Source organism: Zalophus californianus, chromosome 3 (assembly GCF_009762305.2).
Source record: "Zalophus californianus isolate mZalCal1 chromosome 3, mZalCal1.pri.v2, whole genome shotgun sequence".
Lineage (NCBI taxonomy): Eukaryota > Metazoa > Chordata > Mammalia > Carnivora > Otariidae > Zalophus > Zalophus californianus.
The window spans coordinates 190,833,955-190,858,985 of record NC_045597.1 but is presented as its reverse complement, the minus strand read 5'-3'; the positions used below and the strand labels follow the sequence as shown (position 1 = coordinate 190,858,985).

General features: G+C 47.9%; 2 protein-coding genes across 2 annotated transcripts in view; one reads left to right on the top strand and one right to left on the bottom strand.

Moving 5' to 3' along the window:
• Positions 1–4,947, bottom strand: part of LOC113919628 — a 42,012-nt gene extending 37,065 nt beyond the window's left edge. Inside the window, exons 1-3 of the mRNA XM_027589071.1 lie at positions 4,837–4,947; positions 4,482–4,582; positions 700–727 (exon numbers count right to left, since the gene is read on the bottom strand). Of these exons, the coding sequence (XP_027444872.1) occupies positions 700–727; positions 4,482–4,582; positions 4,837–4,947 (240 nt within the window). The remainder of the gene's footprint in view (positions 1–699; positions 728–4,481; positions 4,583–4,836) is intronic.
• The window catches only part of IQCA1 (IQ motif containing with AAA domain 1), a 156,880-nt gene continuing 136,537 nt past the window's right edge, over positions 4,689–25,031 (top strand). Inside the window, exons 1-5 of the mRNA XM_035726476.1 lie at positions 4,689–4,956; positions 13,339–13,663; positions 16,661–16,780; positions 19,955–20,146; positions 22,326–22,397. Coding sequence (XP_035582369.1) covers positions 4,946–4,956; positions 13,339–13,663; positions 16,661–16,780; positions 19,955–20,146; positions 22,326–22,397 — 720 coding nt within the window. The 5' untranslated portion in view covers positions 4,689–4,945. The remainder of the gene's footprint in view (positions 4,957–13,338; positions 13,664–16,660; positions 16,781–19,954; positions 20,147–22,325; positions 22,398–25,031) is intronic.

Below are 25,031 nucleotides of genomic sequence, written 5' to 3'. Positions count from 1 at the left end.
ACTCTGGGGTGTTGTACGTCAGGTGCTGGCCTTCAGGGAGACTCCGGCGGGAGTGAGGAGCCAAACCCCGCAGCAAAATTCAGCAGAGAGATTCAGAGTGGCCGGTGACTCTGAAAAGAAAAGACAGTCGGGAACTGGTCCAGCAAACCTCACATGGATCCAGAACAGACCACTAAAATCATTTGTGAGTTCTCAGAAAGGGAAGCAGAGACAAGTGTTATCATTCTGGGTTCTCTAAAAAACACGGCAGAGCAGACGAGCCTAGTCTTAAATTCCCACAGTCACTAGCAGAGTACCTGAGGACGACGCTGTAGGTCCAGCAACGCCCTTGACCAACTCCTTACCTCACGGAATTGCTGAGAAATACGAGCCAGATGATAGGGTGGCGGGGCAAGTTTACAACTTGTCAGCTGATGGAAATTCAGACACACTTCTGGTGCTGTGCCCAGTCTCCCTGGCCTTCTTGTAGAGAACATTCCGTCTGGGAACTGGATGGCTCAGGTGGTTCAGCAGGAGACAGCGGAGGAAGAAGCAGAGTTTGGTGGACTGTGAACACTGCCTGAATCAACAGTACGATGTTGATGAAGGGCCTACCAGCCCCCACCTGGGAGGTTCTGTTTCACCAGCTTAAGTCTGAAGGACACTGACTTGAGGATGGCATGACAGAGAGCATGTTCACAGGGGAGCCTAATATTTTGCCATGGCACAGAACTTGAGGGTGCTCGTCCTGTAATCAGAAAGACCGGGGCAGGGGCGCGGGGGCCTAAACGTTTACGAGTCTGCTCTGCTAGAGGAGAGTTGTTCTGCTTGGCCTGGAGCCTTGAGTAAAAGGATAACAGTGAGCTCTACAGAACCAGAGTGGACTTTCGAGAGGGGCCGGGCGGTCCCTCTCCCTGCCAGCGTGTGGGCAGCGAAGGTGTACTCAAGGGATGCGAGTGTCCTGGGGCCTGAAGCATCGGGACACGGTCGAGTGGACGGTGTCTGAGGGCTCTTGGTGACCTGCCATTCCTCCAGGAAATGAGCCTGTGATAAGGAAGCCTGAGCCCTTCTGCATGGTTAGCCCCTCTATTCCTTGCAGGCAGAAGGCAGCCAGATCCGTCACCTTTCTCGACGGCAGTGTGGGGACACTTGTGCTTTGCTCAGAACGAGCCTTAGCAAATATTTGCCCAAATGATTGCATATGGGAGAAGATACATTTTCCCGGAGACCTGGCAGTCTGATTATGAGGCTGCGTAAATTATCGAATACTGAGGACAAAGTCACCTTCTATCTCCCTAATTAGGCAGCATTGATTTTTTTTTTCCTTAAAGGATAAGTGATTTGAGAACCACTGTTTTTAATCACATTAGTCTCACAGAAAACAATTTTTTAACAGATATTAAGATAGCTGTTGCTCCCAACAAAATGATAATAGTCGGGGGTATAGTCTTCGAAGTGAGATTATCAGGTGGTTTGAATGCCAACTCCACCATCTCCTGGACTGTGGCCTTGGACATACTTAACCTCCTTCGGTCTCAGCTTCCACATGTGTAAGATGGGGATGGAAATATTACCCGCCTCATAATGTTAACGGGAAGATTTTGTGAGTGAATATATGTCAGGTCCCACAGAGTCCCTGGCAAAGAGTAAGTGGCCAGTGAGTGGATCAGCTGCACAGCTGCAAAGCTCATGAAATATAATCAGAGAAAACTCTGTTCTCCTGCTATGCAGACTCTGAGAGACCTTGTTCCACTGTCTTCCCACACCGAGGACTTGTTTGTCCTTGGAACATGACTTACATCTTTTGATTGCTGGATTTCATCCTCAAGTGATCTATTTTCTAGAAGAGCTCGCGTTATGGCTCTTCCTGAATGTCACCTACGCAACAGCCCATCCTGCCTGCTCTCAGGATGGCAGAGCCTGGATTTGGTTCTTTTATCCACTGTTCTCTTTCATAATGCCCATAAACCCTGATTTCTCTAAGACAATAACGGTGATCATGTTTCCCAGCTGGTCCTTGTGCTATCTCGAGATGTCACAGAGTGAGGTTGTAATGTCTGGAGTCGCTGCAGACATTTTATGACCATGAGGAAAGTCATCCAACCTCTTACGGATGACAACTCCAAAAGATGGAAAGACCTTCAAAGAAGGGTGATGTCACTGAGCCCCTGAAATAACCAGCTCCAAAACTGTCTTGCCTCTATTCTTGGAAGGGAGACTATAAATCCTTATTGTTCAAGCCACCAAGACATTGGATTTTCTATTACTTGTGTTTGAAAACATGCCAATTCATGCACGAGTGCTATATTTCCTGAGGGCTTTCATATATGGGAATATTAACTTCAGTGAGGAGAAATATCTTGGGTCACATTTCTCCCCAAAACCTTTGTAAATGTTGCTACCTTTTCATCTGCCATTGAAAGCTACCGTGGGGACATCTGAGGCCACCAGATCCCCCTACCACTTCTCCCTGAAGTTCAATCACACATCCAGATCTTTGGCGTTGGTTGTTCTATACCAGTTTTTCCTGGAATACAGTGAGAACTTTTGATCAGCAGATTTAGTTCTCTTCTTTCTTTCTTTCTTCTTTTCTTTGAAAAACAAATTAATATTGGAGGACTCTTTTTTTAAGGAATAGCAACTAACCCCTTTCTAATCGCTCAAATGACGCAGTCTTTTTCCTGTACATTCGCTGTAGTTGACGCAAGCTTTTCCTGTAAGTTGGTAATTCAGATGAATTGTGCCCAGTCTGCTTTTTGGTCTTTTTAATCTTGGTTTCTCTATTGAATATTTCTGATTTTGATTTGGTTGCCTTGGCTGTATCATCTCTCTCTTCTCATTGTGCTGCTTTATTTTTTCTCCCAAACCTTATTCTATTAAATTAGGGTTCTTACTAATTTATTCTATAACATGAGACACATATGAAGAATTTTCTTCTATTTGGTTACATTTTCTTCCAGACTAGGTTCTTCATCTGTCTCACCCATGCCATAATTCTTTTTTTTTTTAAGATTTTATTTTATTTGAGAGAGGGAGAGAGAGCCCGAGTGGGAGTGGGGAGGGGTAGGAGCATAGGGAGAAGCAGACTCCCCGCTGAGCAGGGAGCCTCAGTCCCAGGACCCTGAGATCATGACCCAGGCCAAAGGCAGATGCTTGACTGAATGAGCCACTCAGGCGCCCCTCTTTTGTTTTTGTTTTTTTCCCTTCCCCTGTTACTAACGTCATACTTTTGGATAGTAGATTTATTGCTTCTATCTTATTTAAATCTAACACGGATTGCTCTTTGTAAATCTTCTGTTCAAATATAATGTGAGTAAATTCTCCTTGACTGCTTTCTCACCATATCTGAATGAGTTTGAGAGCTGGAAGATTGCATTTTTACTACTTTTCTATGACCTGTATACACACTGAGGATTAGGGCTGATCCACTGGATGTGTGCAAGTCCCGGACTCTGCTTGCTCCTGAGATTCTGCTAAACTTCTGCCACCATCCCCCACCCTTGTTAGGAGCCCACCCTGTTTCTGTGACAAACTGTCCTTGGACTTTGAGTCTTTGCCTCTATACAGTGCAAAGTCCTAGAAAGTGGCAAGCTCTAGTGATTTTTCCCAGCTCTGGTCAGGTCCTGTGGGCAGTAGGGGCTGTTTTCTACTCGTGATAGTTTTGTCTCACCTGGACTTCCCCAGGTAGCTTGCTTCTCATCTCACTTTGCAGATTCATGTCTTCCTTGTACCAAAAAAAGCATTAGTGAGAAATCTTGGTATTTTGTCTACTTGGTTTCCTTCCCTAGTGGGGATTTTTGGGGAACGGGGCTGAGATTCAGATGCCATTCTCCACTGCAGACTTCTGTTTCACTGAGCACAATTTTTTGAAGTTTATGGCACAGAGTTGTACTTAATTTTTTGTTTAGTTGCTCTTTTCTTTTGTTGTTGTTATTCCTGATTTTTGCTCTTCTTTTGCTCATTTCATTAGTAATCGTGGGAGAGAGGTTCTGTGATCCAGAATCACGCTGTCATTTTTATGTGGATGCCTTCTCCATGCTCTTTCAACGGCATTGGTTCTGAATATATATTTCTGTAGGAATTGCAGGTTATAAAATTTGCAAATTTACTAAAGATGAAGAAAGAAGGGCAATGAAAGCAGACACTCATAGTGACTTGCTAATAACTAACATCCACATGGCATTTTCCATTTACAACACACTAGCTCCTTATCTCACTTTCATTTCGCCCCAGAAGGGCAGGACTGCTTCTGCCCTGTATCCCCAGAACCCAAGTCTGCGCTTGGCCCGGAGGAGAAGCCCAGTCAGGTTCTGAACAAATGAATGACTGTTATCCCGTTTTACAGATGGGAAGACTGAGGCTATAATCAAGGCCCTTGTCCAAAAGGGGGCAAACAGGGAAGAGGGAAGACGGCGTGGAGGACAACGAGCCGGCGGAAGGGACCCGGGCTGGACCCCGGGGACTGGTCCCTGGGTGGGTCCGCTGGGAGGTCAGCCCCTCACCCTGGTCCCAAGCAGGCGGCAGCTCCCTTCCGCCAACCAGCATCCCGCCGCGCCAGGGCGCGGTTACCACGGAAACCAGGCAGCAGCGCAGACGCGTGGAGCTGGGGGCGGGGAGGGGGGGCGGGGGGAGGGGGCGGTGACACGCCCGGCCTGGGGTGAGCCGGCACTGCGCAGGCGTAGCGTCTCGGTTGCTAGGTTCCGCCTCGCGTCCCGCTGAGTGGCTACAGGAAGGTTCCCGAGCCTCCGGTGGCAAAGGGAACGTTCGAGTTCACGTATCTGTGCCTGCGCGCTATCGCCTTTTCCTGCCCAAAGCGAGAGGATAGCCCGGATCGCCGTCCCCCTCCTCCAGAAGGACCTCTCCGTGGACGCCCCCGGTGGTGTCCCGACGCCTGCAGCCGGCCGCCCTTCGGAGCGAGACGGAAGAGCTTCCGGGCGGGCGAGGGAAAGAGAGAAAGTAGCCAGCCATGTCGAACGCGTAAGTGATGGGCTGCGGGCTTATAGACCCGGGTGGCGGAAAGAGGGCTTGCTCTGCAGCTTTTCCTTTTTCTTCTCTCCCCTCCCCTCCTTCATTTTAGCAAATGAAGGCAGGCCCAGGATAGAGTATCAGGTTCTTGTGGACAAGGAATGGCATGCGCCTAGGTCTCCCTCCTCCCGGTCGCACTGCCTCTCCCCCCGTGGAGATGAGCCCCCGTGAGCTCGTGGCTTATGCCCTTGATGCTGTCTTATCGAAACAGCAGCACCTTTAGGACATTCGGCACATCGCCTGCTTTTTTTGTTCGTCTTTCTCAGTTATAAGTGGATTGCTTTGTGGAAACACCCAGGTTCCTCATTAAGGAAGGAGCTTGAGGAAGCTTTATGGCACCACTCTGCTTTTCACAAGGAACCGCAGTCGGGCGGTAGGGGTACCGGAAAGAGTGTTTGCCTAGCGCTGCGCTGTTCCCCAGCACTTGTTTCGTATGGTCTTCATCAGGACCATTTCGGACGTGTTATGGTGCTGATCCTGAGGGCGCTGTGCTGCATGTGTGAGATACGGCAGCGCATGTGATCTTCACAACACCCCATAATGCAGGACCTGTTAATATTGTTGGTCCCATCTTACAGCTGAGGAATCGGGCACAGAGAGGCTAAGTGGTTCCTACCGAGCAAGCAGGCGGTGCCATCCAGCCTGCAGGCACGCTCTTACTAACCCTATTGGTAGGTGAGGAAATGAGAGCAGAGAGATCAGGGGCTTGCTGAGGTGCTGCAGCTGGGGAAGATAGGGAGCTCAGTTTGGGGCATGCTGAGTTTGAAGGGCCTATTGGAGATCAAGTAGGCAGTTGAATATTCGAGCCTTGAGTTCAGGAGAGATGTCTGTGTATGAAATATAAACTCGACAGGTGTTGGTATGTAGATGGACTTTACTGACACAGCATGAGTGTAGACAAAGAGAGAAGAGGTCATCAGGTGGTGAGAGACTGGGGAGCAGACACCAGCAAAGGGATCAAAGGTGTGATCCGTGAGGAGGGAGCAAAATTGCGGTGGTCCGGAAGCCAGGTGAACAGGAAGCAATGTTTCTGGGAGGAGGGAGTGACAGACTCCAACACTGCTGAGACAAGTCAGAAGAGAACCGAAGTGGGCATCCATTTAGCGCGGCGGGGTCCGCTGGTGCCCTTGACCCGCGTGGGGGATGGAGTAGGAAGGTTGCTGAGAGTGGGAGGGAGCAGGAGGAGAGGCAGCACGGCCAACTCTTTAAAGGGGTTTTGCTATAGCTGGTGCAGGGAAATGGGGCCAGGGGAGAGATTTTTTTTTAAAGATAGGAAGCAATGGCATATTTCTTTGCTAAAGGAAAGGGGATGGTGAGGAGGAGGAGGGAGTAGTGGGGTGACGTTGCTAGTGGGAGCATGAGCTCCAGCAGGTGGCTCGGGGTCTTGGCTTTGAGGGAATTGAGGAGGGTAGAGTCTGTCGGTAAATGCTCTTCTTCAGTAGGCACCTTGTGGGGTCCTGGAAAGATGATGGAGGGAGTAGACGGGGGGACAGTGAGGGGCAGTGGTGATGCCACCTGATGAAACGAGGTGCAAAGCTAGGGGATGGGGCAGGAAGGATGACCTGGAAGCGGCGGTGAGGAGCAAGGACTTTGACCCCACGCCCCGACAGTGGTTGGAGGAGTCTGGCAGAAAGGGAGCCTCTCCTGTGAGGGCTGCAGGGAAGGACAGCAGGCCTCCCTTCAGCAAGAAGCCCAGAGGAATATTCTGGAAAGAGGACAAACAGCTACATAGTATTGGAAGAATTTGAAGATTTATCCTGTATAAAATATCTTGGGAAGAATTCCCATTTTGCAAGATTCAGATTTTTCGTTGAAGCACGTGGTATGTCTGAATAGGCCAGCCTTCCCTTCCCCCAACCAGCCAGCTACAGAAAATCTGCCAAGCCATAGAAATAACAGTCCAGCCGTTTTCAACGGTCATATTCCGTCTTCTCTACCCACAATCCTCCTGACTTCAAAACCAGCAACATTTCTTGGTCGTATGCTCAAATCTGAAACCAATCATGTACTTAAAAAAAAAAAAAATTCTAAGTAGTCTCATGGATAAATTACCACCTTCCCTTTACAAGGTGCCTTTAAAACTTCACGAACCCTTTCACAGCTGTTATCCCACCCCCCAGTAATCCCCTGGGGTGTCGAGAGAGATGTTCTCATCCAGATTCGCCACTTGAGGAAGTGAAGGCACGAGGAGGCTGTGGCCAGTCTGAGACCCACTACCTCAGGAGACAGCTTCTGATTCTAAATGGCACTTTTGCCTTTAAAACCCTCCTGGCCAGACCCAAGGAAAATACAGACACGTATCCACACAAACATGTGTACAGGGGCCTCATTCACAACAGCCAGGAGGCAGAAGCAGCCCCCATGCCCATCAGCTGAAGCGTGGGCCAGAGACTGGTGTATGCATGCCTGGACCATATTTGGCAGCAAGAAGAAGCGAGGTTCTGATGCGTGCCTCCGCACGTGTGCACTTTGGAAACCTTGTGCTGAGTGAAAGGAGCCAGACCACGAGGGCCACCTACTATGTGGGCCCATTTATGTGAAATGCCCACAGCAGGCAGACAGATACAGAAATTAGATTAATGGTGGCCAGGGGCTGGGAGGAGCGGGGGCAGGGGCTCCTCTTAGGGAGATGAAAATGTTCTCGAGTTAGACAGAGGTGGTGGTGGTGAATATACTAAAGCCCACTGATGGGTGGGTATAAAGGATAAAATTAGGGAATGCGAATTATATCTCAATGATGTTCTTATTTAAAAAAAAATGTGTCCTGCCACATCCCAGGTCTCACGTAATGTTCCCGGGCACTGGCCCAGCAGAAGGATGCAGGGACCGAGGGGCAGCGAGGTGGGGCGGGGCTCAAGCCAGGCGGGGACTGCATGCAGGGGCAGTGGGGGCTCCCCAGGCTGGCCAGGCTGAGACACAGTGGCCAGGCCCTGGCAGTACAGAGACTGGTGGGGCTGGGGCCAGTGGGTGCACAAGGAGGAGCGTCAGGACAGCAGGGAACCTGGAAGGCAAGGACGCCAAGGTCAGGGTCCAGAGGAAAGGGTGGTGATGCGGGGTGGGCCGGCTCACATGGCTGCCTGATATTTCCCATCACCCAACGACCCATGCCTGGTCGCTCCAGAAAAGCAGCAGGTGAGGAAGGAAGAGGCTGCCGCCCAAAGGCAGGACTTGGAAGGCTCAAGCCTCCAGGAGAATCCCCAGCCCAGAGTTCCAGGGACGGCTCAGCTCAGCCATGGCGCTGGAGGGGTTCCTGCCTCTTTGACCCTGGGCGGAAGCCAAGGAGTGCCCTGAGCTAGGGCAGCAAGGCTTCCCCGGGCTGGGTCTGTCTCAAAGCGGAGTCCAGGCATTCCTAAATTCTGGGTGCGTTCCGTCCACCAGTGTGCGTGTGGTTGCCCCTGGTGGAAGCATCCTCTACGCAACATCCCTCGATCACGACGGGTGTGGGTCTTTGTGGGATCCAGGTCACCCCATCTGCAGCCCACAAGGCAGCCTCCATGGGGTCTTGCACAACCTTAGTGCTTACTGGCACGTTCAACGCTTTGAAGTCCGATAAATGCCCCTTACTTTTCATTACTGACCCCACCTCCACATTTAGAAGTTATGACTGGACTTATTTATACAGACTCCAGTATATCATTCCCAGATTCCCGGTAATGTTAAATCTGCACGTCAGTCCGAGGAGTCTGCTTTCTTTTTATCTTGTCTCTCCAGCCTTCTGCCTGTTCTGATCCTCCGCAGCTCGCATTCTAGAATGTTCTTCAGTTACATCTTGTGTGGCTCGCACCATATTCATTCTTAGATGTTTAATCAGTAGTGGGAAAGGGGTTCCATTTTTCGTATTTTTCTCTGTGTTCAGTGTTTGTGGCTTTTACTGATGTCTTACAACTTTGCTGCACAGTTGACTACTTATATTTTGTTACCGATTTCCTTGGATTTTGCCAGTGTGTCATTTACAAGCAGTTTCTTAAATCTTTTGTATGAATCCCTTTTCTGTCTGCTTGATGTTCTTTCACTCCTGTCTTTTAGATTTCCAGTGTGTCTCCTGAAAATATTTTTGGTCTCTGGTGTTCAGCGTTTTGAAGGGCTGACGGCATCTGTTCTTTGGGGTATGCGGGCGGTATTCTTAATCAGGCATATGCCATAAATTAAATTTATTGAGCATTTTCTTGTCATCTGTGGAAATAATCTTCAGTTTGTACCATTCTGTCGCTGTATTTAGCTCAGCTTGTCTTTACGCTGAACTCTCGCAGATTCCTGGGATGACCCCTCCCCGGTCCGAGGGAACCACTCTTCTGATCTGGGGCCGAGTCCTGTTTGCTAAGTGGAATTTCAGATCCGAGTTCTAAACAAAATTAGCTTGTAATTTTCTTCTGTAATGCTGTCCTGACAGGTTTAGGCCACAAAACAAACCACATGGCTTTCTGTTTTATGTGAACATTGGTGGGGCAGCTGGTGTCACCCGTCAGGTCAGGCGAGGCCTGGGTGTGCCGCCCCCCCCCCCCTCAGATGCTTGGAGTCTGGGCTTCGGTAAACTAGGAACAGGCTCAGCTTCTGGGCACCCTTCCCAGCTTCACCTCCCCCCGGGGCAGATGCTCGATAAGCGAGCGTTCATTGTTCCGTTTGTTTCTGTCTCCCCCTCCCCTCTCCTGTTTGCCTGGTTTTTTAAGGCGCAGAAGGCAGAATCGCCACCATACGTGCGCCACCTGATGCTGGGACCAGGTAGAAGGTGTTGCCGTTACTGTTCCGGGACGGGGTCGTTTCTAATAAATAGTCATTTCTTCTGCAAGGAGTGGCAAGTCCCGTGCTAAATAGAATCCAACTGCCCCCTGTAAACCTTCTCTCTTCATAAAGCCGTCTGGCAGAATGTTCTTTCGTTTAGCAATATTTTTTTTAAATATGTCCAAGTTTGGAGACATCTGACGCTCGCACCCCCCGGGAGGCGTGCCCGAGGCACTATTCAGCAACCACACTCAGTGGCGGACTGCGGGGAGAGGCGTATTTTCAACTGTAGATCTTGGCCCATCACAGCTACGCCACCTGATTCGTCACCCTCATTTGCTTTCACCCCGAAGAATGGGGGCCGCAAAGGGGCTCAGACTATGAGCCCTGGAGCCAGACTGCCTGGACGCGGGTCAGCTTTGCTGTGCCTCTGTTTGCTCGTCCGTGAACTGCAGGGATGGTAGCACCTGCTTGAGAGGGCTATTAGGTTTATGAGAGCTGATACCTGTAAAGCACTTAGGACGGTGACCAGTATTATGTACTTTTGAGCTGCTTCCATCCTCCTCCTCCTCATCATCATCATCTGAACCTGAAAGGCTCTTCACCCACCAAGAGAACTGACTTTTGGCCAAGAAGATGAAAGTCTCTCATCTCTGTTCCAGGAACATAAAAATAAGAGATTCTTTAAAAAAATGTTTTCTTCATGTTTTATTTAAAAATTTTATTTTTAGGGGCACCTGGGTGGCTCAGTAGGTTAAGCATCCGACTCTGGATTTTGGCTCAGGTCGTGATCTCAGGGTCCTGGGATGGAGCCCCGCGTGGGGCTCTGAGCTCAGTCAGTGGGGAGTCTGCTTGTCTCTGTCTTCTCGCTGCCCCTCCCCCCACTGGCACACACACACTCTCTGAAATAAATAAATCTCCCTCTCTCTCTGAAATAAATGAATAAACCTTTAAAGAAGTTTTTAATTGTTCTTTTAAGTTTGTATTACTTGGTAACATACTAATATGTATTTATTATACTGAAGAGTGGAAGAGTACATTTTAAAATAAAACGAAAATATCTTAAATTGAAAAACTAAAGAATCGGAATTTTTTTAATGCAAGTTGAAACTCTCTGCACCAGGAGCAGCATGGGAGTGTGCACAACAGCGAGCAGACGCAAGCAGGAGGCCTGGCCAGGCCCTGGCACAGGGACGGGGCACTGTGCTCTGGGATCGCTGCCGCAGCGGGGCCTGGCTCCAAACCAGCCTGGAGGACTGCAGCGGGACCCCCATGAAACCGGGTGGGGTCGCCCTTCCCAGCAGGATGGAGGTGGAGGGCGTGTGCCTACAGCCTGCCCTGGGCCATGGTACGACACCAGCTTCTCAGCCGGAAGGCAAGCTAAGGAACGCATAGGCACTCAGTATATATAAAGAACCCGCATAAACTAATAGAAAAACAATCCAATGTAAAAACAGGCAAAACAAATGGATAAATGATCTGAGGAAGAGAACTTGCAAACACCCCGTATGCAGGTGGATATTCAATCTCATTTGCAACCAGGTGAATGGACATTAGAATGTTGAGATTAAGTTTCTCACCCATCATCTCAGCAAGAGTTATGATTATGTATTTTCTGGTGATAGGGGTGGTTCTTTCATTTTTGGTCAAGGTAGAGGGAGCGGTACAGTGAAAGAAAGAAAGAATAATGGCTCCAAGCTTAGAATCCCATAGACTGGGCTCAGACACTGACCTCACCTCTGAGGAGCAGGCTACCTCCTCCCACCTCAGTGGGAGTAACAGGAGCCTTGTTCGTGGAGCGTGGCCAGGGTCACACCTAGCACAGGTCACAGCACGCGGTCAATTCCGGGAAGTGATGCTGGCAATTCCTCAGAGGGAAGTGTGGAGCATGAGTGAGGCAGGGCGGGGAGTGGGACCAGAGCCGAGCACCTGGAGGGGATGCCCGCTAATGACCTTGGGAAGGTCGATGGGGGACTCCCAGTAAAACAAGGTGGATTTTATGAGCAATTTTATTTCCTGCTCTTCCTGAATCACCTCCAAAATGGCAACAGAGGATGTCAAAGGCTATAAACACACGAGGACGAAGGGAACGTTAGAGCATTTGCCAGGAGCTACCACGAGAACATAGAAGGAGGGAATGCAGATGAGATGAGGGGCAAGAGGCAGGCACGTGGGACCTGAGCGCCAGCAGAGGGGGAGGGAGGAGAAGCCCACCTTCTGGCAGAACCCTGGCAAGAGAGGAGGCAAGGTCTGGTCCTTCTGAGGTGGGGCTGAAGGTGGTAGGTCTGCCTAAGGGGCATTTTGACCCCAGAGAGCAGGTGCCCAGCCGCCCCCGTGCTGACAGAAGAGGCTCGTGCAGGCAGCCTGGACCTGGGGTTGCCACACACAGGTGAGCATGGGGTTGGGAGGCCAGGCTGATGGCGAAGAGGAAGGGGGAGCCCTCACTCCCCTTGACCCGCTGGCTCCATTCAGGCAGAGATTAAGCCCCCCTGGCCAGCACAGGAAAGACCTAATGGGTTGTGGGTTTCCCCCTCATCCCAGGAAAAGGGCCAAGATCCTGCCCACCCTCTCACCCCTGGGAGAGTTAATAAGCCTCTTCCCAGACACACTGATCTTTCCATTAGCCTTTCATCTGATTCTGGGATATAAAGAGAGCCAAAGTCAACCAAAATTCTGCCTTGGATGTGTTGGTCAGAGTCCAGGCAGGAAAAAGATGGCACCCTCAGCAGGATGGTTAAAAAAGGGACTGGCAGAAGAGATGGGGACAGAGTCTCAAGGAACTGACAAGGGTCATGGGGCGAGCAAGGCAGAGAGGCCACCACCCTGAGCCTTTGGTAGAAGGAGGCTCCCAACCGTGTGCTGAGCCACCAGGGAGGCAGTGGGAGAAGACAGACCTGCAGCTCACTCTCCGCCCTCCAGCTCCCTGTCTGCTCCATGGACCTAGGGGCCGGCCTCCCACGCCAGCCACGCCTTGCTTCTTACGTCCCGCATTATGGTTCTCAGGTTCACAGTTGTTGCTTAGAGCTGTAAGTCCTTCACTCTCCACTGCGGGTACTGGTCCACTGGGAATACACCGCAGTTTATTTATTCGTTCTCTTATTCATATACAATTGGTTATCTCCTTGTTCTGGCTATTATAAAGAAACGCTTTTATGTTAATTGTGATACAGATTTACAAGAGTTTCTCTGGGGAATGATTGTTCATTCATAGGGTCTGCCCGTGTTTGACTTTACAAGGTGGTGCAGAATCACTTTCCAACGTTGTTGTTCCAACTCATAGCCCACCAGCTGTGTGTATGGACAAGTCAGTGGAAAATTCTGGCTCACAGCTTCTTCATCTCTGAAATGGGTGTAATCATGCTGGTTTTACATGTATGGTGAGGAATCACTCTTATCATTGAGGTGAAAGGATTTTTAAGCTACGTAGGTGATAATGACAGCAGCGGTCATGTCCGAAAAATCGCATGCACCTCAGAAGAAGACATAAATGGTCTAAAGGGAACTACACACCGTGTTCCTGGTTCACATTTGATGCTGTGTCACCGTTTGTTATTCCAGATGCCCATTTTGTATGGCTCACAAAGGAATTTTCACTTATTCTCTGTCTTTCCCCAGAATGTATAATAAGATGTGGCATCAGACCCAAGAAGCCCTCAATTCTTTGCTTGATAAAGAGTCTCAGAACATAATGGAATCACAAAACAATCAAGTTTTCATCTTCCAAATGTTAGCCACCTTCTACATAAAATACGTGCAGATCTTCAGAAACCTGGAGGATGTCTATGACCAGATCGTCCACCCGCAGAAACGAATATTGATCCGAAAAATACTGGATGGAGTGATGGGTCGCATCCTGGAACTGAAGAATGAAATGGTTGAATTGGAATTAACAGAGTTTCATTATTTTGATGACATCCTACAGGATCTAAAGTTGGCTCCTGTAAGTACTCAGCTTCTTCTCTTATCTGTTTCTTGTTATTTTAAATAAGCTGTGTAGGCCTCTAACCAATTTTCTACAGACTTTCTAGATATCTTTGCTGGTTGTTGTATGAAAAGTTGAAGCATTGCCCTTCAGCTGGGCCATACCCCCCTGGACAAGGATTGGGTCCCTGTAGTTTTGGGCACAGACAAGTCTTCACACAGCACTTGGGTCCATTGGACACTGAAGTTGTTGTCTTCCTTGTCACCATGGTGTCTGCCCAGATCTGTTGGCTGGAGTAGGCCAACTCTTCGATAAATATCCTGGGACACAAACCCTCCCGATTTCCCGTCGAAGTGCCCCTCCTTCTGTTTCCAAAGGAGATCTCCCTCTGGCCTCTGCTTCCCATCATCTTCTTCAGGATGAGCAGCCTGCTGGTTACCAGTTCTTTCTTCCCAGGTGGATGTGTCTCCTCCTCTGCTTTGGGTCTCTGGTGACTCGGGGATTTTTGGCAATAGGCCTTTGAGCCTCAGAAAAGAAGGAAGGGCATCCTCCCTCTCTGATGCCCTGGAGCTGTGAGCATTCGGCCCCACTGCTGCCCTCCCGACCTTCACTGCCAAACACCCAGGGTCTCTTCTGATGCTCTGTCTGGCTGAGTCTGCCAACGGCCAGTGGACAGACAGCTCACTTCAGTGTCACGGTCCTGGGAGCTCAGCCTTCATTTTGAAAGGAACATTTCCTAAAATAAAATTAAAAGAAGACAGTGTTCAATTTTCTACCTGGCGTTTAATGCCTCTTCCTTTCGAAAATATTCGAGATCCTATAAACCTTATGTTTCTTTCTGGAATAAACTTTCCTAACATTATTACTGCACTTCATTGGAATGGACTCTAAAGAATAATTAAAATGATTGGAAGTGTTGAAGATCACTCCAAAACTTTTGTGTTTATTGCGTTCATTTATAAGAGTGTGGATTAAAGCACCAGATTTTTTTCGATTAGGTGTACTTTACTCACCCATGTGAGTCTATCAGGAACACTTGAGGATAAACATGAAATCAAGTCATTAAGTCATATCTCTAAATTGAATTAATAAAGCAATATTAAATGTGTTAATTTAATGCCAAGACTATTAAATAATATTCTCGAAGCTAAAGAATAAGAAATTTGTGACGTTTGTGTGGTGGTCTCCTTCAGATTTTCTGGTTCACCTGGTTCATCTTCTCAAAGGCCATGAGCACTGAAAGGGGTGAGGAATGAGGGACATTGTCCAGGAAACTTTCCTGGTGGGAGACTCTCAGCTGTGTTTTCCACCATTTCCGGAGGGTGCACGGTGAGCCACGTGACGACACTGGGGCACGTCCAACAGCAGCAGCATGGACCCTAGGAGCAGTGCTGGGCCAGGGAGACACATGTGTGCCATCTCTGGGAGCTCCTACTTGGCTCAGTTCTGCAACCCTGTCAGGGTTTCCGTGGCTGCCACCTGCACAGCACACAGCTCTCCATACAATATGACCCACAGTCCGACCACAGCTGGTCAGTTCGGGGATGGGTACTGGTGGCTGCACCAGGCAATCCTTCCCTCAGAGATTCTGAAACAGACAGAGAGACCAGTTCCTGTCTCAGAGTCTGAACTTCAGGCTCCCAAATTTGTGAGTAGTTGGAGCCTTTGTTCTCAGATGCTCAGAAGAATGAAGAAAGCTGCTCTTGAGAGTGAAAGAGGGAGAGAATGAGAGAGAGAGAGAGAGAGAGAATAAGACAGACTCACCAAGAGGAGCAGAAGTAAATGGCAGAGTCCTGAAAACATCTTCATTCCTGGACACATCCCTGCTGATAATGGACTCTCCACTCTGTTCCCGCCCTAGGTCCATGAAGTCTTAAGTCCATCCATCAGTGTCCCCTACAGCTAAACTAACTGGAAGAGTGTTTCTGCAGCCTGCCACCTAAGGAGCCTTCCTAATAGGTCCCTGATGTAGAGAAACGTGTCAGGAAGAGAAGGAGTTTCTCTGCCATAAGAAGTGTCCTTGATTCCACCCTGTAGAGGATGGAAACTCCATTAGTCTAAGAAAGTTTGGTTTTCAAAAACAGTTGCTACCAGTACTGATATCATCTCACCAAGTCCTAAAAAAGACACCCCTTCTTTAAGGGAAGGCCTGTTCAAAATCCCCTGGATGGGGGAGAGAGTGTGGAGAGTCATGCCAGAATGGGAAGAAGGGGAGCTGACCCTTAGGACCAGAACCTTAGCTTTCCTGGGCCAACTGGTCTACCAGAAGGCAGCCAGGAGTGTCTGAGAGTCTAGGACAGTGTTTCTCAATGGGGGTGCCCAAGGGCCCATCCCATACCCCCGAATAACACTTCTACACTCCCGATTGTTGAACTTGGGCTGGTAAACATTCGTGTGACCTCCACTAACTGAAATATTTGGTAATATGCATAAATGAAAAAACAGCAGTTGATATTTATGGCATAAAAAACAAGCTTCCTAATAAAGCAAATGAACTTTGTCAATAATTTTTGTAATTTGGGGTAATTTAGGTAAAAATAAAAACAAATGATTAGGGGAAAAATGTGATCATTTACATGCAAGTAATGATACTGACGATAACTTACGAGAGTGAATTCAAAGATCTCTACATCACAATGCTTTGCTATCTTAGTCTGCATTATTATTTTAGGTAGGCTGAGATGATATTATGTTTCTTTAAAGACCTTAAGTTATCATTAGTTAATGGAGGATTAACTGATATGGGTTCTCAAGTTTTACTGTAATGATTAAAACAAGGGCCGTGATGATGGTTTTTCCTTGTGACTTTGTGTCTCCTCAATGGTAATGAATTCTCTTCATGCCACCGGCCTCATCATGTCTTAAATCAGGATGGGAGGCAAAGCGCATCTCTTTGATGTGCAGTCCTTACTGTATAGCTTAGGTGGATTTGAGTCCTGGAATTGTGACAAAAGTGACAGTTGTGACCAATTGTGACAAAATTGTGCCCTTTGGCTCATTCTTTCTCCTCTCTAGCAACAATTAGATATTCCCATTCCCAAGTATTTTTTGAAGGAGAAGCTGGAAGTCATCAAAGGAAGAGAGAAAATCCTTGCTCAGATATTAGCCAACACTGGACTAGATATACCTGAAAAGGTTCGTATATCATTTTAATAAACATCATTCCATAATCTATAAAACCTTTTTCCGTGGCTCCTGACTGGGTGAGAGACAGATTATTTCCAGTGGGAAGAAAGCAGCACCTGCCCCTCGTGCTAGTCAGTATGTGTAAAAAGTTGCTTACCTTGGGGACATATTTTTGATGATTCATGACCATTATTTTTCAAGAACTTAGAAATAGAGATCAAAACATAATGCTTTGTTGGTTAAGTCAGTATCTCTGAGACTGAGTAGATTTATCAGCTCAGTTTGATTTTTTGTCTCAGACCCCTAACCTAAAGTCAGAAGTGGAATGTTTTCATATGAAATAATTAAGTGTTAAGCTAACCTACTGATCAGTCTTTCCCTTCCAGACTTTTCCGCACGGCCCTGCCACATCCACCTTCTGGCAAGTTTGCTTGTGCATTTCAGTGGCCCTCGCTTCCTCCCGTGTATCAGTGCCTCACGCCCCTGGCTGCTCATGGCCTACGCAGGGAGACAGCAGTTGGCCATCCAAGCTGGGACGATTCCAAGTGAAAGGGGCACTGTCAGGCACTGTCAGTAACTATGCTGGGCAACAGGTGTGGCCCCAGTGCCCAGGGGAAACCAGCACGTGTGGGCTTCCTACAGACAGGCCCCGTTGGGTGTTGTCAGCCTGGGTCCTGGTGCCAAGGAAGATTCCAAGCGCAACCAGAATGACAGTGGGGCGGGAGCAGGACGTGCCCTGTCTGCCTGCCGCAAGAAGTGCTTGGGGTGCTCTGTGCTCTCTCTTGGCCGTGGACATGCTTCATGCTGCATAGAGGGCTCGCTCTTCTCCCTACAGCCCTGCCTGTCGAAATGGTACTCATTCAGCAGAGCCCGACTTGATGCAGCATCCCTCCAGAAACCTGAGCCAACTAACTCAGGACCGTCTCTCCTTCCTTCGCCTCTCCCCTAACTGACTGATCCTCCCTCTGCATTGCATCCCTGGAAGTCCATCCCGGGGCTGTTTCAAGTAGGGGTCATCACCATCCTTGCACCTGTTAGTGCCTTCAGTCCATGCATCATTCAGAAGGAAGCACTCAGCACTTTACCCAGCTCCCCCAAGGTATCTCCTGGCACGAAACATTGACAAGCAGTGCAGAATTCACAGAGGATTTTATAGGGGAAATGGGGGAGGGCGATGACATTGTACACGCTATGGTCAAACCCTAGAAATTCCTCTTTGCTGTTTCCCCTTTCTGCTGTCCCTCTTTGCTGGTGCAGGGTCAGCCGCAAGGAGCTTTCTCTCTCAGCAACAAGCCCTAGCTGGCTCCGCTAGGTAGAGCCGTCCATCTCCATCCCAGCCCCAACTTCTGATGGGCCCAACGTCAGCAACACGCCGGGCTCTGGGCAACAGCCCTTGACATCTATGTGACTATCTCATGCCCTCCGGTGCCTCACGAGACCCCACTTTCACCTCAAGCTGCTTATTTCTTGAAGATATATGCAATATATATCCCAAAAAGAATTTTAAGAGGCAAATATTGCCGTCCAGTCCTACATCTTTAATGCTTAGTATTTACTCTTGGGCCCTCCATAAATGTTCAAAAATGAGAAGACCACTCAAACCCTCAGAAGTCTTCGATAAGGGCTGTAATGATTTTCAGAATGACAATATGGAATCTAAAGGAAATAATAATACAATAATAACTAATATCTGCAGGACACCTACTATCTGCTTAAGCACTTGTACATACCTTGTGCGGTTCAATGCCGACATGATATTCATTCTACTCTAACCTTATGAGGGCATTATTGGAAATGTGCACTCACTGAAAATTTGAAGTGATGAGATCTCACTGAAAACCAAACTCTGAGGAATTGTGATGTGAAAGAGCCCCCTCAAAGGGAACCAGGGCACCACACTGGGGAGCAGAGGATGCTCTATTGGGAAGAGGGTCAGTCTTGGTTCAAATTGGCTCTACCCCTTACTAACCCTGGGAGCTCATGTCAATTCTACTTCTTCTGTCAGCCTCGGTCTTCTTAACTCTTGACTGGTCACAAAAATACCCACTTTGGGGGTTGCTTTGTGAATTTGCTGAGATTATCTATGAAAAGCCTCTGGCTTCTGTAGGGTCTCAGTAAATGCCCCTTTCCTTTCCTTGCTCCTTCCTGGGCACCATCCCCCCACCCCGGGGCATTACAGAGAAGACATCATCGTGGGAAACAGGGGCCCTGGTGATGAATCAGAACACCCCACACTTGGGACCTCAGGGTCTGGCACCATGTTCTGATAAGGTGGCCACGCTGCCCTCTGAGACCTTGGCAAGGATTCAGCCCATGAGTGGGTGTTTTCTGATTCAGAAGGCCTCTCCTTTCTGCCTCTGTCCCTGCATGAGGCTCCACCCAAGCCAGGCCACATCCCCAGCTTCTCCCGAGCCCCAAGGACCACAGAGAGCCTCACCCCTGAGCCCACTCCGAGCTCTCGCAGGGCTCCGGATACCCCAGCAACCTTGCTCTTGACCATCCTCAGGAAATGTCACAGCCCCACACCTGGCTTTGCCTCCCCCTAGCCCACCTGAGGTCCCCAAAGGCAGCATTTTACCGCATGAGCCCTGGTGTTCCTCCAATCATAAATTGCCCATCCCATTTGGATGTTTTGAAATGCAAATTTGTAAGCACTAGAAGACTTTTCACATATAAACTGAATACTCCTAAAATGATTTTAACATTACTCATATTTACTAGATCATCCTGTAATGGATTTTGAAGTCAGCGTTTTACCTCGTATGTGTTTTACATTTTAAGTTCTCATATTAAAGATGTGCTTTTAATTTATATGTTTCTACTATTAAGCTCATAAAACATGAATAGCAATTTTGAGTTTTATTAAATCTATTTTATTGGCATTCCTGGTATAATTTGCTGCCAACCTAAAATATTGTGGAACTAATTGGTATTTTGTTCGGAATGGTAAAGGAAAACTTATGGGGTTTCTTAAATCGGGGGCCAGAGCAAGAGCCATGGCATGTTATCAAAATTCACATAATTAATGAGTGAGATGGTTAGTATTAAACCACCGTCAGACTCTTTATCAACAGTTTGGGAACTCCTAGCAAGGTTGTGTTAGAAGTAAGCACATGATGTATATGGGATCAACTGATAGAGTTAACATGTTTAAACATTGATTTAACTTGAAAGTTTTCACAGAAATACACCGTAAAGGGTATCCCCCTAGAAGAGGCTGTTAAACTAATCCAGATCGCTGAGAGAGCACGGCAAGGTCGCCTAAGAGCAATGTTCATGAAGCAAATCTTCCTCCAAGAATACAGAGCAAAGCAAACCAAGATACCTGGCGAGAAAGTTGCTGACATGGGAGCTGCCGTGCTGCAGATTCAGAAGGTGGGCATGTGGTGCTCATGGAGCTGGGGACAGGTGTCTTGACACAGCTAGAGATGCACGCCAGGGCCAGGGGTGAGCTCTGAAACCCCAAATCCCAAAATCCTACCTTGAATGGAGCTGGATTTTAAATTCCAGAGAGATTTTTTAATCTTACCCTGGGGAAACCGTTAAGCTTGGTCGTGTTTTTTAAGATTTTATCATAAATAGGTATAAAATGCAGGGCATTTGGTTCAGATATTTTTAAAGGTCATTGATAATTGTTGGAAAGAATGTGGCTCAAAATTCATTGAGGATTTATATCCTCGGTGTGTATTCACACACAGACGTAACCACAGAAAGGGAGCAAGGGTCCACACCTGCTGGCTGGCGCAGGCGTGTGCTGTTCACAACGCCAGTGACCGTCACTAAGCACCAGAACCTCGATGTTCCCTTTAGAAGTGGGCCTGAGGTTTCCTCCCCAGATGAGCACCGTGGGTTTGCACCCATCTGTTCCCAAATGGAGGCTAAGGTTGCTTGCAGGAAAATGCGGAAGCTGGCTTGTGGGACAAATGAGAAGGAAGGAAGGCACCAGTACACAGACCCCAGCCAAAAAGTCAGGACTCCATCCCTGTTGGGCTCTGAATGGGGCTGGAGGGTGGGCAGCGGGGCTGGGGGGAGTGGAGGCCCCCGTAACAGACTGTTTCCGTTCAAGTTTCTGTGAAGATAGGAAGTTGTAAACAAGCATCTGAGTTCAGAGCTGAGTTTTATCAGTCTTGGACATGACCATGTTCTATTTCCCCACATTTTAATGACAGTTTTTCTCTTAAAACTATGAAGCACCACGCTTAGATCTAGCCCCACACTCCTGAAATCTGGAAGTTTCTCTTGAAGACACCCAGGTAGGGGACTCTCACTAATGAGACTTAGAACCATTTCTTCTCTCCCGGCCCCACCTACCTTTATGGACATAAAACACTGTGCACATTTGAGATAGATGACATTATGATTTGATAGACATATATATTGCAAAGCAATTATCACCGTAAGCATAATTAAAACATCCATGACATCACATAATTACTAGGTTTTATAGTGAGAGCACTTTAGATCAACTCTCTTAGCAGCTTTCAAGGACGCAACGTGGAGTTGGCTACAGTCACCATGCTGTGCGTAGACCCCCAGAACTCATTCATCTGAAAACTGGAAGTTTGTACCTTTTGGCCACTTTCACCCATTTTCCTCACCCCCCAGCCCCTGACAATCCCGAATCTACTCTGTTTCTAGAGGTATTTTAGATTCCACATCTAAGTGAGATGATATAGTTGTCTTTATCTAAGTGAGATGATATAGTTGTCTTTATCTACGACTTCATCTAAGTGAGATGATATAGTTGTCTTTATCTACGACCTTTTTCACTTAGCATGCTGCCCTCAAAATTCATGCATGTTGTTACAAATGTCAGGATTTCCTTCTTTTTTTTGGCTGAATACTATTCCGTTATGTGTATATACCACACTTTTTTATCCATTCATCCATCAACTGATGGGTTGTTGCCATGTCATATCCATGTCAGTAATGCTGGGATGAACATGAGGGTGTAGATATCTCTTCAAGACAGTGATATCATTTCCTTCAGATATGTATCCAGAAGTGGGATTGCTCGGTCATAGGGTAGTTCTGTTTCTAACTTTCTGAGGAACCTCCATGCTGTTTCCACAGTGGCTGTACCTGCTTGCATTCCCACCAACAGTGTAAGAGGGTTCCCCTTTCTCTGCATCCTCGCCAACACCTGTTGTCTCTTGTCTTGTGGATGAGAGCCGTTCTGACAGGGGTGAGGCTGTCACTGGGCCAGCAGTGGGCTGTGCAGTTAGCCGATTTGCTTCCAGATCTTGGGCGAGTATGGATCCTGTCCAGTCCGTGGGTGGACGGGACTGCCTCAGGCGCCACTTGTCCAGCAGGGCAGCGCTGGAACAAGGCTCCACAGTTGGGTCCTCAAACAGCGAATAGGCCATTTCTGTGATTTGTTCTTTCTTTAAATTTTTTGCCTGTGATCACAGAAGAAAAAATACTCCATCAACGCACACACATGCACAGCCTTGACTGTGTAGTCATTATACCATTTGAAATGGGAGAAAGGGTAGGATGGTGTTCTCTTTATTTTTTTAATGTATTAGACAAGTAACCATTTCTTTGCTTTTAGGTTTGGCGAGGTTTCCATCAACGCAGGAAAACTGAGAAACAGAGAGAGGAGGAGATGATATTCCTGGGTATGGTAAGTCCTCTTGCAGACAGGATATGCATGTGGGTTTCTTAAGACTCGTGTCTCCGTTAGAGAGTTTTTGTGCGACAAGAGGAAAGAAAAATAAATGACCAGTGACTTAAGAGAATGGAATTGCCTGTCCTGTACAGAAGTGTGCCCCGGGCCGGGGTGGGAGGGCCACACAGAGCGGGCGTGTGTCCATTTACACATCTCTGTTAGAATACGTGGACCGCCCCAGAAGTGGAAACAAGCTATGAGTTGCTCACAGTATACCGTTCCCTCGTGATGTCCGCTCTGCCCTCTGGTAGCATTTGCGCTCAAGAGAATGGGTTTGCCCCGAGATAGTTGGCTGTTTTCCGGTGATCTCCACAGTGATCACTGAATCAGAGTTGAAAGGGTACGTATTAGGTGTCCGTTGCCATGTGACAACATTACCACAATTTAGCAGCTTGCATACAAATTCATCACCTCAGTTTCTGTGGGTCAGTGGTCTGGGCTTAGCTGAGTCGTCTGCTCTCGGGATCTCGCAAGACTGAGGGCCGGGTGTCATCGGAGACCCAGCTGGGGTAAAATCCACTTCCAGGCTCGTGTGCTTGTTGGCAGGACTTAGTTCCTCGTGGGCTGCAGACCGAAAGCCTGTTTTATTTTGCCAGTTGTTTGCTGGAGGCGGACCCCAGCTCCACATCGGGTGGGCCTTTCCATATGGCCACTTGCTTCATCAGAGCTGGCAAGGGAGAGGGGGGATGCCTACAACCTCATGCAATGACCATGGAAGTGGAGTGTGTCACCCTTGCCCTGTTCAGATCAGTTAGAAGCAAGCATGGTGTGCACCAGGAGGTGGGGGTCTTTGGGGACCATCTTAGAGTCTCTGTCTGTGCAAAGGAGTTCTCTGCATTGTCTGCAGCATCAAGCCAAAGGCCTCTGAGGAGGTCTTGCTTGTTCTCTGCCTGAGCCCCTCCTGAACGTAGAGCCCCTGCTTCCCAGGGCTGCCCATTCTGTTCCATTTTAGAAACTTCTTCCTTTCATTCACCCGAAGCCTGCCTACCTATAGGTCCCGCAGCCTGGCTGTGGTTCTGTCCCCTGTGGCAACTCAGAATGTGTCTGCTTCCCCGTCACCTGACGAGCCTTCAAGGATTTGAAGGCAGCTCTCGGGCCCCCTATGCCAACTCTTCTCAGAGCCAATTACCACCACCGATGGTGACCATTCTGGGGAGTCTTGCTTCCTGACCTGCTCACTTTCTCTAAAAGGACATTACAATTTAAAGGAAAAGCAAGCCTGTGACCATATTGAGTTGGTGCGTTGGAATGGTCTACATCATTCAGGGCTCCATGTTTAACACCAGGATAAGAACATCACACCAATAATGTTGATAGACACAGTGACCGAGCCTTTGAAAATGCTGATCAGGTACCAAACTCTGGTGAGGCTAAAAGAAGAAAAGAAAACACAAATATGCTGTATATAACCACAGATACCAATATGTTAAAAAAAAAAACTATTAGATAGTATCATGAGTGACTAAGGTCATAAACTAGAAAACACTGAACGGAGAAGATTATCTAGGGAAGTCTGAATATCAAAGCAGACCTAAGAAGTAAATTACCTCAATAAACCAATCACTGCAGCGATTGCTGGAAATGTTTTCTGAGCGCCGGGGTTCGTTTGGGTCCTGTGAGAGGTGGGAGCCTGGATGGAGTTGGACACGCAAGACATTTACTGGGAGGAAGGGAAGGAGGGGCAGAGAGGCCAGGGGAGCTCTGCCGGGAGGCAGGGGTTACGAGGCGGGGGCACAAGGCAGAGGGATGGGGGAGGAAGAGCCAGCGCGATAGCACACTTCCAAAACAGAGGCTGACACCATCTTTACAAACCTATGCTGATAAAAGAAATGGGGATGTCCAGTCTGGGCAAGGACCCAGGGACCAGGGTAGCGCGGGGACCACTCGCAGGAGTTTAAGTGAGCGCCCACCCGCCTGAGGAGAGTTCGTCTCATCACACACCTTAAACCGCTTATGGCTGTTTGCTCAGAAATCCCGACCCTTTGCAACTTCTTTGCTGAAAAAAAAAGAAGAAAGTGAACAAAATTTACAATATATAAATATTCATATCAGCATAGTTTTATAATTGTAGATTGATGCCCAGAAACAGTTCACGCAGTTAAAACACCCCATTGTATATCTTCAGAAGTGATGTTTAGAGTTTCTCTGTATGTGCAAAATGTAAAGTATGAACATGTGATCCCATTTTTATACCTTTCTTTATTCTTGCATTTTTCTATAATCAACGTGTATTTTATGTCTAAAAAATTACAGATAAAATACATGTTTGAAATTGTATCAGAGGGGGAAAAAGATAGGAATCGTGGCTTAAACAATTTGTAGCTTTTTTAACTGAAACTTCATGTAAGAGAGCTGAGCTCTAGGAAACAAACTGAGGGCTGCTGGAGGGGTGGTGGGTGGGAATACGGGTCACTGGGGGATGGGCGTTAAGGAGGGCACTTGATGGAATGAGCACTGGGTGTTATATGCAACTGATGAATCACTACATTCTCCCCCTGAAACTAATACAAACAAAAAGCAACTTTAAAATTAAATAATATCAAATCGCAATACCTTTTCCCAAATCTGTGTACTTCTTATCAAATGTGT